The sequence below is a fragment of the Poecilia reticulata genome, linkage group LG15 (assembly GCF_000633615.1).
Source record: "Poecilia reticulata strain Guanapo linkage group LG15, Guppy_female_1.0+MT, whole genome shotgun sequence".
NCBI classification, from domain to species: domain Eukaryota; kingdom Metazoa; phylum Chordata; class Actinopteri; order Cyprinodontiformes; family Poeciliidae; genus Poecilia; species Poecilia reticulata.
The window spans coordinates 15231950-15257708 of record NC_024345.1 but is presented as its reverse complement, the minus strand read 5'-3'; the positions used below and the strand labels follow the sequence as shown (position 1 = coordinate 15257708).

The 25759-nt window shown below is 40.1% G+C and overlaps 1 protein-coding gene across 2 annotated transcripts in view; it reads left to right on the top strand.

Moving 5' to 3' along the window:
• Positions 1-830: 830 nt before the first annotated feature.
• Positions 831-25759, top strand: part of spock2 (SPARC (osteonectin), cwcv and kazal like domains proteoglycan 2) — a 32673-nt gene continuing 7744 nt past the window's right edge. The window contains exons 1-3 of one of the 2 annotated variants that reach the window (XM_008429495.2): positions 832-1223; positions 18604-18612; positions 19052-19097. In XM_008429495.2, coding sequence (XP_008427717.1) covers positions 1035-1223; positions 18604-18612; positions 19052-19097 — 244 coding nt within the window. In that variant the 5' untranslated portion in view covers positions 832-1034. Of the gene's footprint in view, positions 1224-18603; positions 18613-19051; positions 19098-25759 lie in introns of both variants that reach the window. The other variant, XM_008429496.2, reaches the window with a different exon arrangement.

The following is a 25759-nucleotide window of genomic DNA, read 5'->3' as shown; positions in this document are numbered from 1 at the left end:
AAAAATGTTTAAATCTGGGATGTCTTATAGTTTCTCCGTCTTTGCTGTCATCTCTGAAACTGCTTACACAACTCATAGAGTAAAGTGCCTCTCTTGCTGCTACTTGTGATAGCTGGTGGGTAGTCAAAGTTGGATGTTGTCAGAAAACTTATATGAGATATTATATAAGATATTATACGAGCAACTGGACGACATCCAGTTTGATTCAATGTGAAAATAAACTCAACCAAGTGAAGATGGGAAGTTTTTCGACATTCCTCGCCTAATTATACCCGAGTTCCCCGGACTATCTTAGTTTGAAAACATCCCAAGACTAAGAAAACCCAAAGAATACGTCACAGACTTAAAGAACAGAGCGAATGTAGAGCTATCACAACAATGGAAGGGTTTAGATCAAAGCAGGAATGGCCTAGTCAAAGTTTAGACCTAAATCTAATTAAGAATATGTAGTAAGAATAGCACTGTGATCTCCTCAGGTGCCCTCCATCTTGTCTGAATGAGCTTCAGCAAGTTTGGAAAGAAGAGTGGGAATCTTTTTCTTGATTTGGATTCGCTGTAAACTTGCAGTTGTTATTGCAGAGAGTAGTAGTTCCACAATCTAAAAAGAAAGAGCTATTAACAAATACTATACGTTTTAGGTTTTTCTTTTCGCGAAAAAGAAAAAAAGAGCTAAATAAAAACGTGTATATAAGCTCAAAGTTATTCAATAGCTTGTAGTTCTTAAAGAAAGTGCGCATAAATCGAAAGTTTTCACGTCGAGAAATAACAAAAAGGTGTCTCACAGCAGCCTGAGGGCGGACTCACTTTATTTACCACCATCAAACAGCTTCCCTTCCCTTCCTCACTCCGTCTGCCTCCCTCCCATCTGCAGGAGCATCTTACAGGCTAATCAGGTGGCGCTTTCCATCCAGCCTCAGCATCCGCCGCCTTCCAGAAGAGGAGAGCCGACAGACGGTGTTGTTTCGTGCGAGGAGGTGTCCTGTGTGCGTGGTTTTTTTTTTCTCCTCCCCTCCCTCCCACCTCTCCGGTTAAACATGGTGGAAATGTCGGATATGGTGTGCCTTCTCGCCCCGCTGCTGATGTTCGCGGGGTCCACCTTGCAGGCGGACGTGAAGAGCGTCCGAGAAGCGGAGAAATCCGGGAATTTCATGGAAGACGAGCAGTGGCTGTCCACCATTTCACAGTACAGCCGCAAGATCAAGCACTGGAATCGCTTCAGAGATGTAAGTGTCGAATGAATGCGGTGTGGATGCGCTGCCATGTTTACTCCCGTCTTTCACACAAACTTGGTTCTTTTCTGCAGTTTTGCAGCCAGCCACGCTCCTGGAATAAATGACTATTGAAGAGTTTTTGATTCAGCTACTGGCATTTTGATTTCTAATTGTTTTTGCTTGTTTGGAAGGGAAATGTTTTGAGAGAGGAGTATTTATAGCTGTTTTTTAATTATTTTTTTTAAAATAACTTATCCCAGGGAAATCTGGGTAGTCAAAGTTGGATGTTGTCAGAAAACTTATATGAGATATTATAAACACACACCATTCTGCCTCCCCTCATCCTCTCACTTCCTGCAATGTTTTTTTTTTTTCCTCTTCCCCTAATAGGCAATTAAGTTGTTGTTTCTGCTTGGCAGTATGGGCCCAAACCATCATACTGCCCCTCGCCATTAAAGGTTCCCTCTCAGATGTGGCTCCAGGGATTTCACAAACAAGAGAATTTAGCAATTAAGACATAGTGCACTGATTGATTGGTTGACGTGCACACATGCATCTAATGAACGGACTGATCTGGGTTACTGGAATTGATTAAAGCCTGCAGGCTACGCCTAGTGATAAATTACTGTGTCTGTGGACGTATGGATGCAGCTCTGTGAAATGATTACTAATGATCCCCAACAGGATCTGGACAGTATATTGCAGCTGGATTAGGTTGCATATGACCGATGTTAATTTGGTTTTAATTGATCCTGAGAGACTGCATGCTGCATGTGAAATGTGCTATTATTGGATTAGAAATAGAAGTAGCAGAGGGTGTGTGAGGATATGTTTAGGCGTATTTTTATGCTAGCAAGACCGTAGTGTCGGTTTAGCAAAAACCTCCTGAAAACCAAGACCTGGAACAAAGAGAGAGGTTAAGATTTACTGTAATTAGCTAAAGATTTAAACACATGTCACCTGGGACTGCGAGGAAGTAACGAAATTGTGCACATGGGAAGATTAAATTGGAATTACTGTGGGATTATGACTCATTGGGTGCCGATCTATATTTGAACAGTTTTGATCTGAAATGTTCGCCTCGCCTGCAATGACCTTCTGAATTCAGCACATCTTGGTTGGTGGTTCAAAGAGAAAATTAGCCATGAATCAACATGTTCACATTTCTTAAGAATTGATTTTGAAAAAAAAAGTTTTTATGAGTTAATATCTTGCAGAAGATAACTCTGTATTTTATTTATTGTTTATTTTAAATTTCGGTCAGCTAGGAGACTAAGGGTACTGTGTGATTTGAGAAGAGCCACGACCAAAGTGGCTTTTTAAAACAAGTCCAAAATCAAAAATATCATAATGCTTTTTGTTTTGTTTTGTTATAAACCTTTAAGCTGGAGTCACAACAACAAAAATGGACACACAAAATTCAAGAATTGTTTATAGGAAATGAAGGTTGGACACTGTCCGGCACCAATAATCTTCCTGCATGAAACATGTAAGGACAAAAGAACATGTAAAATGTTTCCAGTCAGATTAACTACCTAATTTGCAACAGGATCTTGTTGCACTTGATTTTCATCATGAAACTGTGCAATATTTCTCATTATACTGAAAGGAGCGTCTCTGACATCATACGTCAGTTTGTCACTAACAGAAATGAGGAAAGTAAGTTGTTATTATGAGCTTCAATGAGATTGAAGCATTGAGGCTTATTGCTTCGATCTCAAAACTCTGTTTTAGATTCTTATTTTTGAATTATAAAGGGAAGTGGTTTTTGAGTTGTTGCCCCATTGATAGAATTGGGGGGAAAAACAACAAAAAAAAGTTTGACTGACCGACAATAAGTGCCATAAGCCTAATGCTTTTTAAATGTATTTGTATCATTGTGTTGGTTCTTAGTTATTTGTTAGAAAAAGGAAACATTGTTACAAGACAAGATAAGAACAGTTAGTAAATACTATACTAATATCACAACTTGCTGGTTATCTACTTCCAAGCTTCTTTCAAACATTAGAGGGGTTTTTCACAATTTCTTCCTGATTCTGTATTGCATTTGATTCAGAGTTTGAGACAAATACAAAAATGTACAATTTCAATGTATGGGGACCGACTCAGAACTAGAAAAGTATAAATACAACAAAATAAGGACTAATTGTATCTAAATTTGAATATTCCATGCTGGTTAAAATATTTAACCAAACATTAAACATCAAGTGTATTTGTGGTAGAAAATATCAGTGACTTTTACTTTTCCACATATTTACAAAAAAAAAGGCAGTGTTAAAAAAAATAAAATTATTACTTACACCACAGAAATGTTTGCCTTTCACACCATTTATATTTATAATCAGGCAGTAATTCTGAAAGGAAACACTTCTTTTCTTTAGACATGTTTCACACAGGACCCATACTGGTGGTGCACAGCCTCCTCCCTCCATTAGCTGTGCAAGTATCAGTGTCTGTGTAAATAACGGTCCAGTGCAAACATGGCAATGGTTTAAAGGGTCTTAAAATAGCTTTTGTATAAACCGAGATTGAGGCTGTTTTAAGACACCAGACTATTTTAAGGGGTTTGCTTCAGATCCCTGGTCCAACTAATCTGGATTTATACTAGGCAAAGAAATCAGACCAGTTATCTACTGCAGGTATGACATTAACCGCTTATAAGGTTTTACTGAGCCTCTATAACCAAATTTAACCCTTTAAAAACTTTCCTTTCGCCATGAAGTTGTCGCCCGCTCTGCTTCCGCATGCCTCTTGTGTTTCTCAACAACAACACAAGCAACCCTGACAGCTATCACTTTCATGACCTGCCACACTTTCAACGCTCACGTTCAGATGTTTACGGATATGTGATCGCCGCTAATACTTATGCAAAGCGTATGAACAGGACTTTGATGCTTGTGCAGTAAAGAGTGGTGGCGTCTCTGGTGATCATAAAGATAACAGGGAAAAACATCAGAGAAGCAAGGCGCTAAACCTCCTGCGGGAATCGCGGATGGAAACCACTTTGATTTCAGCTGGCTGCTGTAGCAACAGCTTCCCCCTGCACTGAGATGGAGGATAGATCCCTGGGAGTTTGATGACTCTATCCCCTTAACCAGCCTCGCTTCAGGGAGGGAAGGAGAAAAAAAAGAAAAAAAAAATGTAGAAAAAAACCCCCAAAAACATCCTTTTGGTTAAGTTTCTCGAAATCATTAAAACTGTGAACTTCCGCAGCTGAAATAACACGGCTTGTATCATTATTCTTAATGAGCAGTGCCTAGCAGTAAATGTAATGAACCTTTAATTGGCTGCGCTTCATCTTGGCCTTTGAGCTAAAAAAAAAAAAAAAGGAATCAGAAAATAACTAGTTTAAGCTCATAGGCGTTTGTTGATGTGCAAATTACTGCCAATGACACAAATATAATGAAATAAATTGATGCTGATGCACATATTCCTCTGAGATATTAGAGCTGGAATATTACAGATCCAAGTCAAGGAAGCAATAATCAAACAAGAGAAGCTCCGCCACTCCATCCTTTCACATGTATGCACTCAGATAAACACAAACACACAGCACCGGCTGCAGACTGTGTGCAGGGCGCACTGTAAATATTTCATATTTATTCTTCCGCGGGATGTAAAAGCAGAATCGGGATAAGAGGCTCTTTCGCTTCAAGTAAAAAACAGCTCCCACGCTCCGATGCAATTTATTTCACAGGAAAGACAAGGCGATTAAATTTAACAGTAACAGTCAACAAATAATAAAGGGGGATACCTTTAATCCTTTAATCTGACAGGTGCACTCAACATTTCATTCCACTAATGCACTAAATCCTAAGGAAAAAAAAAGAAAAAAAAAGGAAAGATAAACCGGGCAACAGGAAAGACGGCTGTGGGAAATGAATGCAAATCTACGACTTTATTCTATACACAATAACATCATTAGTGTCAGTTTGAATTTAAATAACAGTAACAGTGATGTACGGTCATTTATTCTGTTTTTCCAGCATTGCACGCCTGGAACCAAATGTTGTTTTATTTATTTACTGATGATGGCCACAAATTGTGTTTTTTTTTTGTTTTCTTTGACACTCATCGCAGTTTTTCAGCGCAGTGCATTTAGGCTGCGAGATTTCTTTTAGTCTTTCTAAATTAGAAGTGAGTTCTTTCAAGGCTAGCGCAAATCCCACAGTAAGCTTGAAAGATGATCAACTTTAAAAGTATTCATTTTCTTTACTGTGTTGGATACTTAAATACACATACATATGCATATACATATATCACCTAGGCAACTCCATTGGTTTTCCATTGCCGTATGAGTCTTGTAAAAGTATTTAGAAAGAAAACAAATGCTGTCCAGGAGCAAAAATCAATTCGAGATATATTTTCATTAGAAAAATGTAATACGTCCAGCCTTCCTGTTATCTGCTGAAATCTGATTCTCTTTTCTGGTTGCCTGATTGAGCAGCACAGTCTCCTTTCCACGAGTTTGTAACATGTTTTGTGTATGTCCCCTCGCTTCATTTTTAAACACATTGGTACTTAAACTTATCTTTGAATCTTCTCTCAGTACCGACTTCCACACCACAGCTTTGTCGCTACGACAACCTGCTAGCATGAAGGTATAGTGCATTCACTGATTGGACAAAAGTGGACTTTTAATCATTGGGACATGTCAAGTGTGAAATAGGCAAATTCCTGTCATCATCCAATTTCTCAATACTTATAAAATAAAAAAAATAGTTATTTTAAATTAAAAACATGCAATTGCAACTAACAAATCAAACCAAACGTTCTTATTTTTCTGTAAACGTACAAGAAAAAGTTTACAGAAAAATGAAGGAACAAATGCAAAGGGAGATTGATCCAGAACTGAGGGGCATCAAAACCAAATGCTGCCTCACCTTGTTTAGTTCTGGTCCTGGGAATACTGGACCAGAACTCAGGGCTTGTTATGGTTCATACCCGATCCAAGCAACTCAGAAATGTTTTTAAGCACATGACGGCTCAGTACCCTAAAGGCCGATGACCTGGTGTTTAACATCTATCAAACAGGAAGCCAGCAAAGATTTAAGGGCTGGTGTGATGTGATCCATTTTCTGGTGTCGGTTCTTTCTGACAGAAGCATTTCGGATGAGCTGCAACGGCCTCATAGATTGTCATACAAAGTCCATTAAATACAACATTATGGTAAAATTAAGTACACCGCAGATAGAATCACGCACCAGTTTTTCACCGTAGTAATTCTCCGAATCTAAGATTAAACTACAAATCGAGTGCAATCAAAGCAACGTTCATTATACGCGACATGCTAGATTGTGCGGGTCATCTCTACTTTCACACATCACACATGCCAGCACAGAGACGTCCAAAAGGAGTTTGGTGCCATCTGGGCGTGTTTGTTAAATCCTTATCCTGAAAAGGCATGCCCCAGCAGTCAGGCGGCCCAGGAAGCATCCAGCACCGATCCTTCCTGCACCTGTTCTCCATTCAGGTTTGTTGTTAATGAGCAGTAAATCCTTTGTGCCTAAAAACAAAAACATCAGACCCCTCATCAGTGTCAGTGGGCTCAGTGGCAGTAGCTGGAACTTCAAACAGTTATGAACAAAATGTGATATTTACATTTCGATAACATTTTCTTTTCTGTTTTTACCTTTCCCTTTTTATACTCTTCTTGCCTATCATTTGCATTTACTGGCATTAGGCCTTATGTTCATCACACCGTTTTATCATTACACTACAGTGTAAAAAGCATAATTGTGGATAATGGCATCTGTAGCAACAGAGCCAAATACTCCATTAAAGACAAACTGTAGTAGCAGTAAATTATCAGCGATGGAGCCTAGTCTGGCCGAGCCACCCAGTGTTCCCTGATGTTCAACCAGACTCCCTCAGATGCGTTAATAACATGGGTGATGATAACAGTTTATCTGAAACCCATTAGTCTTCCTAGCCATGCTTTCGCCCTGGCCATGAGTCACTCCTTATCATATTCCAGGTTTTTATTTTGGCCTCGAACATCCAGAAACTCTGCAGATGGACTGTATCATAATCATGACCAACTGCTCGGGCACACGGGTGGTCCGTTCAGCACTGTTCAGGGCTTGAAATGACTAACGGTGGCTCAGTGGGCTGTCTTGGCCGGGTAGGAGGGGTGTAGCAGGGCTGTGATTGCGCTGAAGACCGGAGAGACACAGTCTTTCATTAGAAGTTAAACCACAGCTAAAGGCACAGGCGTTGTAAAGACAGGTCAGTGATTTTAAATTAGCTGGTAGATCCAAATTGATGTTCTAAACATTATACTTCTGTCAGATTGGTGTGTCAGTTCTTTTTGTATGCAAACATAAGGATAACTGCAGTGCCTTGCAAAAGTGTACACAACACAAAACGGACATAGCTGTGAAGTGAAAGGAAAATAATGCATGTTTTGTGTAAATGTGAAACGTGGCATTTATTTGTATTCTGCTCATGCAGAGGTTATGTACGGGGCACAGACAACACATGGCAGAGGGTTCTCTGGTCAGGTCAGACAAAAACTGAAGTTTGTGCCCAACATATAAAGCTCTGGAAAAAAAATTAAGAGCCCACTGCACTGAGCCCCATTGAAAACCTCCTTGTTATTCCACCAAATATTGATTTCTGAACTCGTCCTGAGTTAAAACATTAGTATTGCTGTTTCTAATGGAAGATGAACTTCTTTTCTGTGCATTATTTGAGATCTGCATATTTTTTTGTGATTTTCACCATTTCTCATTTTCTTCAAATAAATACACAATTTTTGCTTGGAATTTCGGAGACATGTCAGTAGTGGATAGACTAAAAGGACAATGTTCATTTTACTCAAACATATACCTATAAAGAGTGAAATCAGAGAAACTGATAATTTTACAGTGGTCTCTTCATTTTTTCCAGAGCTGCATATTGGTGTGTTGCCTAAATCACCTTTACTACGCCGTTATAGTTTACAGTTGGAATGCAATATCATTTGTGTAAAATATAAAAATATATGGCATCAATTGAATTGACAACTAAATGTACGTTGCCTCCAATTTCTGATTGGAATTTTGTTTTAGATTCTTGCATATTGAAGTGAATATTGAACAAGCAGCAAGTGGCAACAATCAATCAGAATCCACATTAATCTCCATCTTGTTCATTTAAAAACATAACTTCTGCTGTTTATTGAATTTTCATATGAATAAAGGTGGAATACAAAAAAAGTAGACTGAACAACTAAATATTTTATTCAGATTAAGTATTTATAATAGTAATAATTTATTGAATTTTGAGTGTTTTCAATGAAAACCACCAGAAAATATTTTTAAAAAGTAAAATACATTAAACACTATAAAGCCTCTTAACGAGGAAATGTTTTCTAAAGTCTAAACTACACTGATCTACATATATTATGTAGGAGTTTTGCTTTGCATTATTAGTTTTGATCAAAAGGAAGCGTTCATTTGTAAACAACTTTCATGACAGCTCTAGTTGTTTCTAGCCAATGTTGGTTTGAGGGTCTTTATGTCCTCTCATGCTGCCGGACAGCTTTGTTTATCAGTATTAAAACTCTAATGTAATTTTAATTAAGTTGGAGGTGTTATGCAGATTTAAATTAAGGATGCTAAACCAGACATGGCAGTAGGTCCCATAAGATCTTTAGCCCCAGCGGTCGTCTCTACCATTACTGATGTTTGGCCCGAAGCAGCCTAGCCAGCAACCAGTGTGAGTTCAGATTCTGGAGCTTCAGTTGTTGATGCAAAAGGTTTTGATCAAATAACAGCAGCAACCCAGTTGTTTGGGCCTCAGGGGAGAACCCTTGCTAGGAATGTGTTAACAGTGATAAAACTCAAGAAAAAACAAGTTAGACACACGCACATAGCAACTCTGCGTATATATTTTATATACGTGCAACACCAGAAAGTATTCATCTTCCTTAAGGTTACGATTCCTTAACCTTTTCAGATTTACTTACATTTCAGGCTCATTGTAAAACACATTTGAGTATCTTTCCCTAAGATATACAAACTGTTATTCCACGAGACAGAAATGTAAGCCAATGTAAGCCAGTTTTGGTCCTCCATAAGAAACAGCCTTGCAAATTTAATTTTGCCTGGCTTGTGAACTAAGTATTTTATAAGCATTTGCACCCATGGTATGATATTTTGTTGAAGCATTGTCTAAAGCAGGGGTCCCCAAACTACGGCCCGCGGGCCGAATCCGGCCCGCCTCCACATTTGGTCCGGCCCCCTGAACAATAACAGAGAGCATTCAGATTTTTTTTCATTTAACGTATTTTCCGGACTATAAGCCGTTTATATGTGGATTTTTCTTCAACCACCAGGGGGCTCTTTAGCAGGAAGTGAATCATTGGAAGTCTGGTTACTTGCGCGCCAACATTGAGCCCATAAGCAACAAAATGAGTAAGAAACAGATCAGATGTCTTTGGAAAGTTTCTTTGCAAAGGGGAAAAGGCACAGAGAAGAGACAGGAGAATGGATTTATCCCGGACCGGTAGGTGACTCCCACATTACAAGCCCGCTTTGTATAACATGCGGTGACCGGCTGCTAATGAGTCAATGAAGCTTCAAGCTGCATAGCCACATAGACACCAAGCACGCTGTGCTCAAGCAACACAGCTCGGGTGTTATTGTCTCTCATCACTCCCACATGGGACCGTCTCGTTGCAGAGAAACGAGCTCAGGGCTCCCATTAGTCATTATCGTGAGTTAAAATTTTCACAAAAGTAAAATGTTCGTTTTTGTGGCGCTTCTGTTATTTTGAAGGGATATATAAACGCTACCATAGCAACCCTCCTCCTTGGACTGCCACCTTATAGTGGTGGAGGGGTTTGAGTGTCCCAATGATCCTAGGAGCTGTGCTGTCTGGGGCTTTATGCCCTAGTAGGGTCACCCAAGGCAGACAGGTCCTAGGTGAGGAACCAGACAAAGAGCACCCCGAAGACCCCTTATGATGGAGACGAACTTTGGATCTGGCGTTCCCTCGCCCGGACGCGGGTCACTCATATGTGTATGTTTACTGGTTTTAAAAAAACAAAAAAACTTTGGGGTTGTGGCTTACAGTCCAGTGCGGCTCATAGTTGGGAAAATACGGACAAAATTTTTTTTACAGAAAAAATCCTTCCTGGATTTTTTCTGTAAAAAACCCAGAGAGGGTTATTTGGTTATTATTTATTTCATTAATAGTGTTATTATTTATTTCCTGACTTCTGTTCTGTGAAGAACCCAGAGAATGTTATTTGATTGCGCTTTCTGGAAAACAATATATTTTTACATTTAGGCACTCCTGCAATCGTCACACTTTTTCTGTTACAAACTGACTCTGGCCCCCCACCAGAGAAGAAAAAAGTTGTGTGGCCCTCACAGGAAAAAGTTTGGGGACCCCTGGTCTAAAGTCTTCTTGGTTATGTTTTTCCCAGTTTGGCACATCTGTTTGGGGAAGTCTTTTCACCTGTTTGTTTTCTAAAGCTCCTTTGAAGCTCAGTCAGATTGGTATGGCAGCGCAGGAAGATGGCCGCTTGCCAAAGTGGATTTAAGTCCCGGTTCTGGCTGGGCAGCTCAAGGACATTTATGGTTTGCTTCTGAAGTTACTCCCTTCTTATCTTGGCTGGCTCAGGTCATCAAATGTAATGCATCTGTAAGCAGGCTTTAGCTGTTGTCAAGTTACTCTGTATGCAGGATAACATCCCTACAGTATGATGCTGCCATCACATTGTTTCACAGTGGGGATTCAAGTTATGAGCGCTTGAGTTGTCGGTGTCTTAGCAACCAGTATTATTTGGAGATTTTCAGGAACATGAGGGGTGCAAGAAAGCATGACACGAGAGTTTTTCAAAAAAAGCTGGGGAGATCACCACAGTCAGAAATAGAAAACAACAAAGAAATGAGAATAAATCCAGATTGAAATGTATCAGTTACGTCTACCTATAGATGTTTATTGATGTCTAAATGTGGGACAGAAAGATAGCCCTGGTTGATCAAATGCTCTGATAAAGCCAGACTTTCAGCATCTTTGTCTAAGCTACATTTAGGGCAAAAAGAAAGTGTTTTTCTGAGCTAAAACAAGACAAGGACCGGCCTACCTTAAATAGGCATAAACGGGAACCAAGGACATCCAGTGTTTGGATTTTATTAAAAAAAAAAAAAACGTGTTGGTGTTTGTGGATTCTTTGCGTTTTTATCCGCCCAAATTCCACCAGTATCTCAACGAATGTCATTCCCAGTCTGCTGTTCCTCTGAAGGAGCCAAATTTAGCCCTCTTAGCGTGGCTCTATTTGTGCCTCTTATTCAGATACCTTCCTTTAGCCGCTTCTCCCTCAAATCACGGGGTCCGATTCTCATCCTTCTCGTATCGCTCACCTAGGCAACTCCATTGATTTTCCATTGCCGTACAAGTCTTGTTTTCCATCGAGCCTGGTGTCTCCAGTGGAGTGTGAAGGGTCTTGCTGTTTGTACCTGATTCTCTTGTGAGTTGCAGACTGTTTTCTTATTCCCCACAGGGGCCCTGAGGGGCACAAGGGCCACTGTTATTTATAGACAGTGAGTACAAGGCCTGCCTGAGTGCACAGACATTTTGTGGGACAAGTGGAATTTTTGTGGCCATTTCTGCGCGTTTGTGTGGTCTGCAAATCAGCAAGGTCAAAGAGAGTATCTCAAAATCCACAACGGGGCCAACACGGCGGCAGCCGTGCATGTGCAGGCTCGCTCTTGGCCAACTGCATGTTTCTTGTGATTCTGTGAGAAAAAGATTTGAGCACTTGAAGACACAGAGGGAACATGTAAAGCCTGGTGAAGCCTTAGGAAACCAGAGTGAAATCAGAGAAGCATATAGATACTGACAACCACACCACCATGTTGCCTGAGGTCTGATGTCTACACAATAACTGCTCGTGTTTTCCATGAGCAGGCAAACATTTAGGTACCTCTTTAAATCCAGCTGACCGAGACGGTGATGGAGAGGGAGGATATAGCTCCCTAAACCATCTATATATCAGTAACTGACCTATGCCTATTCGATCCTCTGCTTAAAGTATGTTAGTAGGTTTTTTTAGGCATTTAGATTAGAATGATTCATATTTTCCTGCCACACTTGTTGGTAACCTTGGTGATAAAACTCTATAAAACGCTATTTTGCGAGCAGGACTGCCTTTAGTCTTCTTTAATAACATTTTAAGATTGGAGCATGCAGACAGAGGGATCTTTGCACAATGTCCCTACATCAAGGAAGTCTTAACTCAAGTCTTGACAGCCACTGTACTGTGACTTTTTCATGCTCCACCACACAGGAATATCATTACATTCTGCAGCAGCCTGGTAATGAGCCGTTCATTTTATTCACATGTGTTCGAACTAAAATATTTGTAAATAGCAGGACAGTGGCTCTCAAGGGCTGGAAGTATTTGGTCTAATATATTTGAAATATTTGTTTTGCATTACATGAACAAGTTTTCCAGACCGCTTGGAGACAAACATTCCCGCAGCATCACAGATCCTCCATCATACTTTAAAGTAAGCGTGAAGGGCTTTTCTGCATCTTCCTCCATTGTTTGACACAAGCAAAACAATGTGAGTGTTTATTCCTGAAAAGTTCAACTTACGCCTCATCCGATCAAACCGCATTGTTTTACTTAAAACCACACTGGAGTTTAACGAAATTAATTCGTCTAAGTTTGTAATGCGAGGTCAGAAATTTCTTCTCTTTATAGCTTCACTCCCAAAACAACCAATTAGCATGCAGATAGCTTCTAATGCGTGTCATGGTGACTTTGTGACCCTAAGATGCCACTCTTTGATGCAGTTCTCTCGCGGTGAGAGGGTTGGAGATTTATTTTATTGTCCTGCTACTGTGGCAAATAAATATTGTTCCTCATCCAGCCGAATGGCCAAAGGTTAATAGAAATGGACCTCTGCTTTACATCTCATGAAAGGTTCTCTATGGACTGTGTGTGCAATCACAGACATATTCATGCCTGTCTTGGAGAGCAATGACGGAAATAATAACAGAAGAGGAGAAGAAGAAAAGAACTTAGAAGAAAGAAGAAATTAATTTCTCATGAGAATTATCAATTGAATTTGTGTGTCCTTGTTGTCCCTGAAAGTTGAACCATCCATGCTGGGGAAAGAAAACACATTTATCCTTAAAAATAGTTCTTTATGAAATTGTCTGTTGTATGGCCTATCGTTCTTTTTTCAGTCATATTTGGCGCCACCCTCTGTCTGGGAGTGTTATTACCAACTCACTCATGGTCTGGACCATTGACAAAATCCAAATCATTCAAAATTTCCAGTCAAACATACAGTAGAGTGTTGCCTAGGCTATAAAATAAAGCATACATTTTACAATACAATCTGCTAAACTTGATAGTAATTGTTAGGGCTCCCATTAAGTGTTTCACTGGTGGACAAATATTGCTCAAAGGATTAAAAAATGTATTCAAAACTGGTCACATTATCCAATATTTTTCCATTTTAGATGGTTTTTTTTTTTTTAAGATTATAGGAGAGAAAAATAACAAAAGCATACGAGATTAAAAATTTAATTGCTCTTGTCTAGAACGTGATTTCACGTGAAAACAGTAGGTGTTTTGTTGCCTTCGCTCTCATTTTAAGTATTCATCAGTTCCCAGAATGCTCTCACCTCTGCTTCACCTTTTATTTACCCATCACTCAAAAGCTGTCTTGTATAACCCACTCCTCCATCCCCTCATCATTTCATGTTGCTCTCTGATCGCGAAGCATCCGCTTAGAGTCCTCTTGCGTGCGTGCGTGCAGGAATAAGAAGGTTTGTGTCTCATGCCCTGCAGCTCAGTGCGCACTGAAGATAAGAGAACGTATGGAATGAGAATATTGGTGAGGGAGGGAGCTTTGTTTCATCTCTGCTGTACTCTGTGCGACACCAAGCCAGTGAAGCTGTGAACAGCTAGCGAGTGCTTATGGGAAACACTAGGTGGGAGGAATTGAAGTGATGTTGAATGCAGTATTATGTATTGTAGCGCCGACAACCTCAGAGTGGCTTTCTGTTTACTTAAAATAATGAATTGCACATTTTGTTTGCGAGCCATTTAATCCAGCTTCCTGAAATGCTGACTTGGCCGATTTTTGTTTCATGAGTGTTAAGTAAAATAAATGAAATGCTTAGGCCTATGGTTTTGAAAGTTTCGTTTTCGAAAGTTTGGTTTTGAAAGTTTTGAAGGTTTATCAGTACCACCTGAAGGATGTTAATTTGTACACAGAAAGTGTCATGATCAATAAAAAGAAAATCCTAAAATTTAGCACTAAAACCAGAGGACATGCGGGTCAAAGGATTTTAAATGTTGGAAGGTGATGAGCACTGAAGGTCTGTGGAACTGCTGGACTTTTGTCTGATGATAAAAGGTAGTTTTGAGATTTTATAAGATCAACATTTCCGCCAATTATGATAAGGTAACAGTGTCAGTGCGCCATGTAGAGGAGAGTGTTCTGCAATTTTCAAGAGCCAAAAACTCAAGAGTTAAGATTAAGATTTAAATAAAAAAATAGCTTGGCAGTAAAATGAAGTCAAACAGGTGCTGGCTGACAGAAACTTTAGCCACACCTCCAGGTTTACTCTCACTTGTCTGGTTATGGGAACTTTATGCCTTCATTGTTTACAGAATATTAGTTATTTTAGTCATCCTCTACTTTACCTGTGTGATGTTCACATACTTATCTTTAACCAGATAATACAAGTTTGCTTGAAACTTATCCTTCTAATTCACAGGTACAAGACGACTTCTGCTGTTTGTTATCAGCTGAACAACTTGGTCCGCAAAACTTAGGAATATATGTAGTTTATGCTACAAAGAGAAACACACAGCATCATTTGCTTTTCTTGCTACATGTCTTCTGACCACCTTTTGCAGTCAGTCACACAGATGTGAGCTGAACATGCAAACTCGGTTCCTCCAGAGACCGAGTTCAGACCAGCTTCTGTCTTTGGTTATTCTGTCAAACGACGGCACGGTTTTAGAGGCAGGGAGTGTTGCTTAATAAGCTATCCCATCAGGCTTTATTGCAGTCTCTTTTTTCTCCCCACATTCGACCAGTTGTCAGAAAGAACGAACGAAAGCGCTTCGCTGGGAATTCGGCTGCATTATGAAACGCTGCATGAGAACAGAGTGTGGGACAGAAGCGAAGTGATGTTACAGCTAACGCTGACTGACAGAAGGAAGGATGGAACCACTCAGGGTTACATAAAGCTTTCAAAATGATTATAATCCTAAATATTGTATAAATTGCTCTGTATTTTTAGAGTGTAGAGACCAAGGTATGAAATCTTTTGGACAAGGACAGTATTTGTTTTTAATCCTAGTAAGGTTGGAAACACTTAGCGATTACAAACCCTTATGCTTGTGTTGTCGTCTCACGGGCACACATAAAATAAAACAACGCATAAATCGCATTGCCCCCTGGGATTCTTCAACCATTGTTTTCCCGATGAGATTTTTGATTGTGGCTAATGAATCCACTAAAGGACAATATTGCAGTAATTGCTAGAAAAGGTTGAGTGGGAACCTTCATCTGGTAACAGCAGATCGCTACAGAAGAGGGTTATTACTGCGTCCTTTGGTGCTGATGACGCAGCGGTGCGCTATGCACAAACCCCTCCGGTGAACACAGGCTGCAGCTGACAGCTGACATTTGCTCAGAAACGCCTGTCAGCGACACAAGCGGTTTTGTCAAACAGACCCACAAAGTCGTGTACTCGCATTTCAGCCACCTGACTGTTTGTTCTTTTGTCCTACAGCCGAACAGACACAGTTTCTTTCTGTCAAAACCTTGCTTTGGTCTGAGTTTGTTTGTTTCTCCATCACAAAGGTTGGGATTCTCCGTCAGTCAGTATTTTGGCACTTTGTTAGAGATGCTAAGCTTCTCGGTTTCTTGCAATCTTATCAGCTTGATCCTATGGCTCCCGGACATAGCTCAGTGTTTTTATCTCTCCTTTAATCACTTCCTTTAATCACTTCGGTGTTAAACCTAGCTGTCTTTCGCGCCTGCATTTCGGTCTGTGAAGATGCACGGGGTGTAACCTCTCCATTGTGTCACCACCTCTCTCCCTGCGTCGAGCTCATTCGCGGTGTTCAGCCAGGAGAATTTATTTCTTCCCCAAATACATTTTGTGCTGCCTCTCTTTTATAAAATCATTGATTTTCAGTCTTGTCAGTGCTGCAGGATGGTTTCCTTATCTGTGCTGGCAGGAGCACAAATACAGAAAGGTTGCTAAATAATGCAGGAGCCGCGGCATCGATAAAGGAGGCATGGGAGGCATCAGATTAACAGCCAGGTCGTAAACTGTTTGAAGTCTCACCCGGCTGTAATGTTGGCCTCCGTCAGAGCCGACAAGATTGAACAACATGGCTGACAATCACTTATGAAGCTCAGCCGACAAAGACAGCTCACTGCAGGTGTACGTTTTGGTGATAAATTAAAAAAAGACTGCAGCAGGTGGAGGATACACTTTATACCCCTGGATGTCTTTCACGTACCACAAACATTTATGTATCCTGAGATTTTATGCGATTGATCGACGCTGTGGAGTGAAAGGAACACGAGTCATGGTTATTTCTAAATGTTTACGAGGAAGAACGTGAAAAGTGTGACACATATTTATTTCCAACCCACTTCATTCCCAATCTTCTGCCTTCAGAAGTCACCCAGTCTGTAAGAACTGTAAATATTGTGAACATACATCTCGACGTTAGCGGACTTGCAGCACCATGAAGACAAAAGGAACAGAGCAGATAGATCATGGATGAAGATTTGGTTAAAAAAAAAGAAGTAGAATTAGATCATAAAAACAATATCTCAACCTTCGAACATCTTGCAGAGTACTACTCAGTCCATTACCTTAAAACGGGAGGATGTCACAAGCACAAGTTTACTGGCAGACCAGGCAAGAAGAATATTAATGAACGGCCAAGAGACACATGGAAACAGTGGGGAAGCTGCTGAGATTCACAGCTCAAGTGGGAGAATCTGTTGACAGGAAAACTATTAGTTGTACACAAATCTGGGCTTTGTGAAAGAGCGGCAAGAGGAAAGAAGTCACTTCTGGACTTTCCCCACCACCCATGAAGGGGACACAGCAAACATGGTGGAATGTGCTCTGGCACATACTGAAACCGTACTTGTGACTGAACTGGCACATGATCCTGAAAACACACACAGTGTGTCTCCACAGTGAAACATGGTGGTGGTATCATGGGCAAGGGAAGCTGTTCAAAGAAGGTTAAAAACATGGCAATTGTAGAAAAAAAAAATTATTTGATAGAGGCTGTAAAACACTTGAGATAAGAGGAAAATTATCTTCTAGAAAGGTAACGACCCAAAGCACACAGCAAGAACAATTCTAGATCTGAATATATCTATGTGTTGTAGTGGCCCAGTCAACATCTAGACCTAAATCCAAATCAAAATTAGTGGCAAAACTTGAAATTTGTTTCTCACAGATCATCTTCATCCAATCTGACTGAGCTTCAGCTATTATAATGATAAAAAACAGTTTCTAGATGTGTCACTGTAATTGCAATGAAAATTTGTTTTACTAAGTGTTAACCTTCAGGACCTGAATACGAGCATAGTTTCTAGATTCGTATTCGCTGCGGTGTCTTGAGTTCATCTACAGCATAAAATCCCACAAAAACAAATAGAAGTTTGTGGTTGGAAGAAAACTAACGTGGTAAAGTACAAAAGGTGTGAATACTTCCATAATGCACCTTAAGGAGAGTGATGCTCAAGTCCGTGTTTGTGTGCAAATATAAAAAGTCGTGGCAGCGATCCCTGCTTCAGTGAAGGCTGCTTATTTCACGTGTTGTTTGGGAATTTATCGCCTCCTGAGGAGCCGCTGGCTCTCGCTTCCGGTGCAGTAAATGTTTATAGTGATGAGTAAGTCATTGCCTAAGGATTGCTTGTGTGGCTAAACAGGAAATATTTTGAAATGACTCATGTTTGTATTAGATCAGATGCGGCAATATGCACTAAAAGCTATTGCATATGCAGCCTAGCCCGAGGGGGTTCTCTTATCTAAAGCAGATCTAATCATGTGTGCTTTAGCACGTTTGCAAATGTGGGTGTTTTGAGATTTTGGTGTGAATGATTTTTCTAGGCTTCTTCCAGACTGAAATACCTGCTAACCCATGTTTTATTCATATCTGACTGATAGTAGTATGAGTCTTGTGATAAGGAATGTCCTTTTAACTTTTTTTTTGTATTTTTCTTGCCTTTTTGACAGATTTAAATTATGCAGAAAGAACACTGTGTGCGATTCCATCATCAAATTGTTATATCACTGAATGCAGCTTTTCACCTGAACTTGAAATTCATTTTTTTCTCTTTACTGAAACTGACTCTTTTCTCTCTTTTTGCTCTCGTTTCGCCAGGAGGTTGAGGTCAGTTGTCTTTCCTTATCTGCTGCTTTTCTAACATGCTTCTCTCCATTTGTGGTCTTTTTCTATAAGTTTGTGTGTCATTTCTTTTTTTTCCCCCTTCACCTATCTTCTGCAATTTAATTAGAACGAACAATGTTCTAATTAAAAAGGGGGGAGGGAAAAGAAGTCCAGTTAAAAGTCACGTTCCCAATAATGGCATATGTCCCACTTATCAGCAGATTTGTTGAACTTATTTCCATAAAACATGCAGAGCAGAATGTACCTGTTTTACCCGACTGATGGTCACTTATCACGCCAGCCTTCCCATCATTGTCGGTGTGCAGTGATAAAAGAAATCACATTACTCAGGTGTTATATCTTTCAAACTACGTGCGACACTTTGTTACTTTTTCCTTGCAGCTGCTAATAACACCACTTACTTTTTTCATTGTTTCTGCAGGATGATTATGTGCGAACCTGGGATGAAAATCAAGGCTCTAACGACAGTAAGTCTCGCACTCATTGTGTTGTTATCTCAGTTTCTGAAAGCAAACACGGAGCTTTTGTTGTTGGCAGTATTATACGTTACTCACCTGAAACAACCAGCCATATAGGACTTTGTTTTGACATAATTATTAAGGTTGAGACCGTTGCTCACTCAGGTATGACCAACAACTGATTAGTGCCAGAGCCACTTCTGCATTTTCCAAATAATTCATTATTTTCTTCAAGTGAATAAATATGGTCGGTGGCAGCAAATACCACTGCTGCCACCAACTGTTTTGGAGGGGAATTGCTTAGTGCATACAATCACTAAGCAGGGGTGGCTAAGACATTTTCACTTCTTTCAAAACAAAACATCTACATTGTTTATTTTTGTTTCTCCCAACCCATGAAATACATTTAATGGATGGTAATATTATGCATTAGCTGTAAGCGTATTTTTAAGCCTTTAATATAAAGCCTTGATAAGTCGAAGAGATGCATTAAAGAAATTGAAAGGTACGCACAAAGCAAAGCCAGATTTTCTTCCATTTGAGAGCTCAACATTAACTGTGTAATGAGAGGCAATTTTCATAAAAACAACTCCGATGAAAGATGTTAGTGTTCTGCTTTATTTGTACAAGTGATTTGCCCTCCAGTGACAACAGAATTGCCTTAACTTCAAACTAGCAGCACCTCTTTCTGTTTCCTTCTACTATTATTTATTTTTTTTCTCTGCTTGAGCTGGAACCAAGCGCAGGATGTCTGCGGTCACCTTCCCGGCTCCTGCAGCTACTGCGGCCCTAATTGAGTCCCTGCAAAGCAAAGTCCTGACACAGTGTTGAGCTGTCAGCTATTGTTGTCTTTTGTTGGGCGATTTGCAGCTTAAGTGGAGTCAGCTGAAGAGCAGAGTACATTAGCACAATTTCCAAGAGCTTTAATGAAAGACTAATTATACTTCGTCATAAAAAACTTGACAGAGAGGTGGCGGCGTTAGATGAGAGGGTGGAAGTTAATGTACTTTGATTTATTGTTCAAGGGAGGACATCTGTATTAGGCCTGCTAAATATAAGACAACTTGGACAAAGAGGGGGGGGGGGGACAGGGTTAAAACAAATTTACAGTTTTAGGAGAGTGTGGTTCAGCTGGAAATAGATTGTTATTTTTTTCTGAATATGAAGCTGAGGTCATTAAGTTTACTTTCATTTCTGACATGTCAGATTTAAAGCAAACACACTAATAAGGCGAAAAACTATATTCATAAGCAACAATAAAACTTTCCTCAGATAATCTGCTGTCTCTTATCTTTCGGTATTTTTTTTTGATATCACCCATCTATGCGTTTTGCTACAAGCATATAATTTTTTCCCCCCCAACGCAGATCAATAAAACCCCTTTGAGCCTGGACATCAACTTTCCGGTGTTTCCTACTTTCTAGTGGGACTAAGGGCATCTATATTCTGATTTAAATGTTTTAAATTTATCAATAGCTGAACAATCAATACTTTTAAGCAAATCTAAATACGTTCTTCAAGCCTAATGTTTGTTCTATATAATGTGGCCCCTTTTGCTTTTGACATTAAAGAATAATAAGCTAAAAGACATTGTTTGCACAAAAAAGATCAAAAACTAACTTGGAGTCGTTCAAACACCTCATATCTTAGAAAAATAGAGCAATGTGACCCGTTATATGATCCCCATCTCTGAAGGAGTTGATGTGACGACAGATTTTTTTATGTATATTAATGCCAGTGATTTATAAACTAACAGAAGTATTTTAAAGTCTATTCTCTGAGCTACCGGGAGCCGGGGTAAGGACTTTAGAACTGGATGATGCTCTATTGTCTTGGTTTTAGTGAGAATTTTGAGCAGCAGCGTTCTGTATCGACTGTACAGAACGCTGTCTGATTTTTTCTGTCTGAATTAGATTTTTTGTAGTAAGATCTGTCGCAGTAATCAATTTGGTGAAAGATAAATGGATGGATGTGTTTAATAAGACCTTGCTGGGATATTAGGTCTTTAATCCTAGAAATATTCTTTAGGTGATAGAAAGCCAACTTCACTGCATGTCTTCCCATTATTTTCCTACTCTACTTCCTGTTCAGCTGCTGATGAATAAAAAATATATTTAAAAAAAGATTAATTCGGAATGAAAGGTGATATCTCTTTCTCTTGATTACAATGTGTCTGTTTCTGTAGCATTAGACTGGTAATGCTACAGCTAATACTTGGTGGAGGTGTGGACTCTGATGTAGTTTTAAGTTTTACCCAATGGCCTAACGTTTGACCGTGACATATGTAATGCTCCAGACTTTAGTTCTTAAACAGCGCAGAATCTCGACATCGTCAACAACTTCTCCTTCTGGGTCGGTTGAAATTCAACCGGAGAATCCCAGACTAAGCACTGAAGGGACATGAGAAGGCCAGGCTAGTGTAGCTTAGCAATTTAGGCTAATTTTATGAACTGAGGTATTCTGTAGAAAATTTGAGAAATTATTTCTCAAAAGAGCCAAAATGGCTTCAAATTAATAATAAATGAAAGACAAATTGTCCCTGGAGGGTTAAAAAATCTCAGTTTGGTGTAAAATTAGGTTTTGAAACAGATGCTAATTTTTAGCATCCCTCGTGGCTAAGTCTTTCTTTCCAATGCTTGCAAATAATTCCTTAGTCACATTTTTTTCTTCCATTTACCCAAGTTGCTTTCACTGAGCATATTTAAGTTAACATAACAGGGTAGCAGTTTAACTCTTCTTGCTTTAACATTAGCATCGTAAACAAAGGCATTTAGTATCCTGCAAACAGCCACTTCACGAGGCAGACTTTATTTACATAAAAAAAATTTGGCATGTTTTCAATATTACGAGATCTCATAAAAAATTACGTTGCAAAAGAAAAAAATGGTTGGAAGTCCTTTATTTTGACCTGTTTGTACATCAAATAATTGCAACATTCGTCTTGTTTTGATGTCATTAAGCATCGGAGATCACTTTAATTACCAGCTGTTTGGGTTCACAGCCAACCGAACTGTCACTGATCAGAATTCATCAAGAAACGTTGTACGGATTAAGGCTGCGCTTCAGAAAGGAGGATTTCCACTTTGATTTTCTGCAGTTTCAAGCCTTTAATCTACTTCCCTTCCTCGCTTTTGATGGGACTCTTCTACCTCCCACCATTGATCTGCCTTCCTTTATGAGTGGCCTAATGAAGCGCAGAAGTGAAAAGAGATTTGTCCCTTCGAGACATCCCTAAATCAGTGGGATGTCTTTACTCCGGAGCGCTGCGCCTGCGGGCGTCATTTCTCAGCCAGGCGTCCATGCACAGGGAGGCAGAGCTTCAGAACTGTCAACACTCCTTACGCTCAGAGTTAGAAAGCCAACGCAGACAACAGGCTGATGTTCAAATTTGCATTCAGACGCGGCAGCAGCTGACTGCTCTTAAGTCGGCAGTGTGCTGAGCGAGGGCGATGTCAGGGCAATTTGGAGCTGATTTCTGCAGTTGATTCATCAATCTAGCTGCTGATTGAATCACCCCGCTCTTAAGACAGCAAACACTGCAGCCGGGGCGCTTGCTTGTAATTTAGACTTCTAAGAGCAAACAAGTGCGCACATACACACCCACACTAGCAGTCCAAGGCTTGCACAGAGCTCGTGGAAGGGCCTCATCCTTCAGGACTTTCCAGTTTACATTGGATCCTTAGACACCGATATGAGAAGGCCAGATGAATGGTGAATAGACACTTTGTGGCAAATCGTTGGCTTCAGATCAATGGCAGACGGTAAGAAGATAGTAAAACGCGCTGAGTGCACACTCTAAGGTTTGGAGTTTAACACCTCTTGAGGCTTTTGATAGATTATTGGTGACATGGTACTTCAAATGCACAGACATTGATGCCATTAGGTTGCTAACAAGGTCCTGCATTTCTGCATCAGATGAAGCACCAGCAGCTCAAATGTTTTTTTATTGCTGGAAAAATTCTATTATTTTTGAAAACAAGTTAAGAATAACCTCTCAGTTGTCACACATCTCAAAAGATGTCTTGAATCACTTCACATGCAGCCTTTTCTTTTACTACTCGAGGGGGTTGTAAATGGAACGGATTCAAATTAAACCCAGTGTACCTTTTTTTAGGTTTTCATCATTATTGGCACTGATTTGACTTAATTGCTTCAGTATTTCATTAATCCTTCACCATCTTTTCAAAATCTGAAAAGAGTCATGAGCATTTATATTGAACCCCCTGAATAAACCTTTAACCAATTACCACCAGAAATCACCTAATAAGTAACTAGACTCTGGATGCAATTTAATCTGAGTTTAAATATGGCTGTCTTGTAAAGACCTCAAAGATTTGCTAGACAAGAGAACTTTAGTGAGCTTTACAAATCAGTTTTATATACAAAAGCAAAAGCCATTTTTTGCAAGAAAGTCAAATAAAATCTTGTTAAATCCCTCAAACGATGTAGGAGACATACCAACCATGTGGCAAAAGACACTATGGTCAGATGAGTTTTACATTTAAGCCTATAAGCAAAATGTGATGCACGATAGAAAACATCCTCTTTTCTATGAAGTGAACTGTGAAGTAGTGTGGCAGTCTTTCGGCAGAACTGAACACTAGTCGGTCTTGGAAATAAAACAGTTCAAGGCTGCACAAGACTTAGACTTTAGGTTCTCCTTCGTCCCTAAAAACAACCATAAACATTCATTCTAGAACTGAAGTGGAACCGTTCAGATCTCAGTCCTGGACTTCAGGGCCTACTGTCCTCTATTTTTTCAGTACTTCCATGCTGCTTCACACCTGACTTAAATTAATACATGACTAGAAAGTTTCTGCAGCAACTGATCTCATGAAAATGCAACCGTTTGAATCACGAATCAAAACTGACAATCTCAATAAAATACCCAGAATCTAGAGGTTGCAAGATGAAAAATGTGGTGAAGTTTAAAGAGCAGCAGACAGTTTTGCACAGCGTCGATTGAAGACCGCATAGCTCTGACATTACTGGCCAGCTTTGTAAATAGAGGATAAAAGAGTTGATGATGAGGATGTGGCCTGAGCTCTGTTCCAACTATCCTCACCCTGATGGGATAAACCTCATGCAAATCTGGATTGGATTAGACAGAAGCACTGGCAGGCCTAATTAGGAGAGGTTTTCCTCTGCAGGCATTAGTTTAATACCGAAGAAGAGTCTTTCAGAAAGAAGGTGGCTTTCAGGAATTAGATGCAGAAAGGACGGATGAATGGAGGAAGTGGTAAGCACAGACCATGCAGACTCAGAAGGAGAGGGCGTGATCCGGATGTTGGAAGCCGCACGAAGGAACGCTAAAAGGTGAAAGAGATGCCGATTTGTGGAACGGTCGGACGTTGGGGGGTTTCAAACACATCTAGAGAGAGGATTCTCAGAAGCAGCAGATTGAGCTGCAAATCACAGTCTACCAAGAAATGATTCTCAGACCACGGAGAGCCTGTTGCCATGGAAACGTCATCATCGCAGGCACTGCTTTAATCCGTGGAAGCTTGTTAAGTTAACATGAGGCTCAGGCAGCCACCTTATGCTTCTGCACTCACAACACAACGCTGTGCCAGTATTCTAGCTGCTCACAGGGGACAAAATTTCATCAGAAATGTTTCCGTCCCGGAAGGCAGGATTATTTTTTGTTTCATTATTGTTTCAGTAAAAGGGTTTGCTTAAAATACATTTTGTGTACACGAAGCCGTTTTAATTTTTGTGACTCCCGGTGCTGTATTTTTTGCTTGTGTTCTGGTGGGTATTAAACAACAGACCTGCATCAGAAAGACAAAACGGACAAAAAGGGTGGAGAGCAGAGGAAGCCGGTGGCGCTGCGGGAGACGGTACAGAAAGTCAACCAAATATAAGGCTTTAATGTCGATATTCTGAGGAGGTGAGGAGTCTGCATTTGGGCATTCACAGTTCCTGCAGCGGAGCAGTCAGCCTGTCACTTATCTAACAATCTCAGTCCCGACAGCTCGTCGTATCGTTTTGGATTTGCTTCTGAAAATCAGATATCTGTCCGACGGCTACAATAATCCATGGGAATTTGCCGCATTAATATATTCAGTGGAAGGGGGAGAAAAAAAAGAGAGGAGATGATAAGCCTTAATGATAATATAGCCATAAAAACGGCACTCGGTGAGAGAAGAAAATGAATTCGAGTATGATTTACAGGCGCACAGATGAGTTGCCTTCCACCCTCCCACATCTCTTTTCTGTTTGCTGCTCTGGCAGCGAACAGAGGCGGACATGTAGATGAATGGAAGACCGCCCGGTGTTAAAAAGGACGGCAAGGCCACTTCCAGGTCAGGCTCTGGGAGGCCTGTTTGGAGTAGATAGCTGTGACAGATGAGCATGTAGAGAAAGGCTGACACACTGTCAGTGTTAGCTGCTTCAATAGTGAGTGATAGATGGAGACACACCGAGCAAGCAATTTAGATTTAGTTCAAGTAGCAAGAAGCTTTTCTCTGTCAGAGTCAGCTAAAGGTTAGTATGTAAAGTCCATAAATAAATCAAAGAGATCGTAGCAGTTCTACCACATTCATACAAAAAAAAGCGATTAATTGATGTAGCACTAAAATAAGAGTAGTCATCGTCATCCTTCGTTGTTTGTGGCTGAGAGAAGAAGGTTCTTGTCCAAGATTTCTTGGTACGTGAACCTATCCATACGT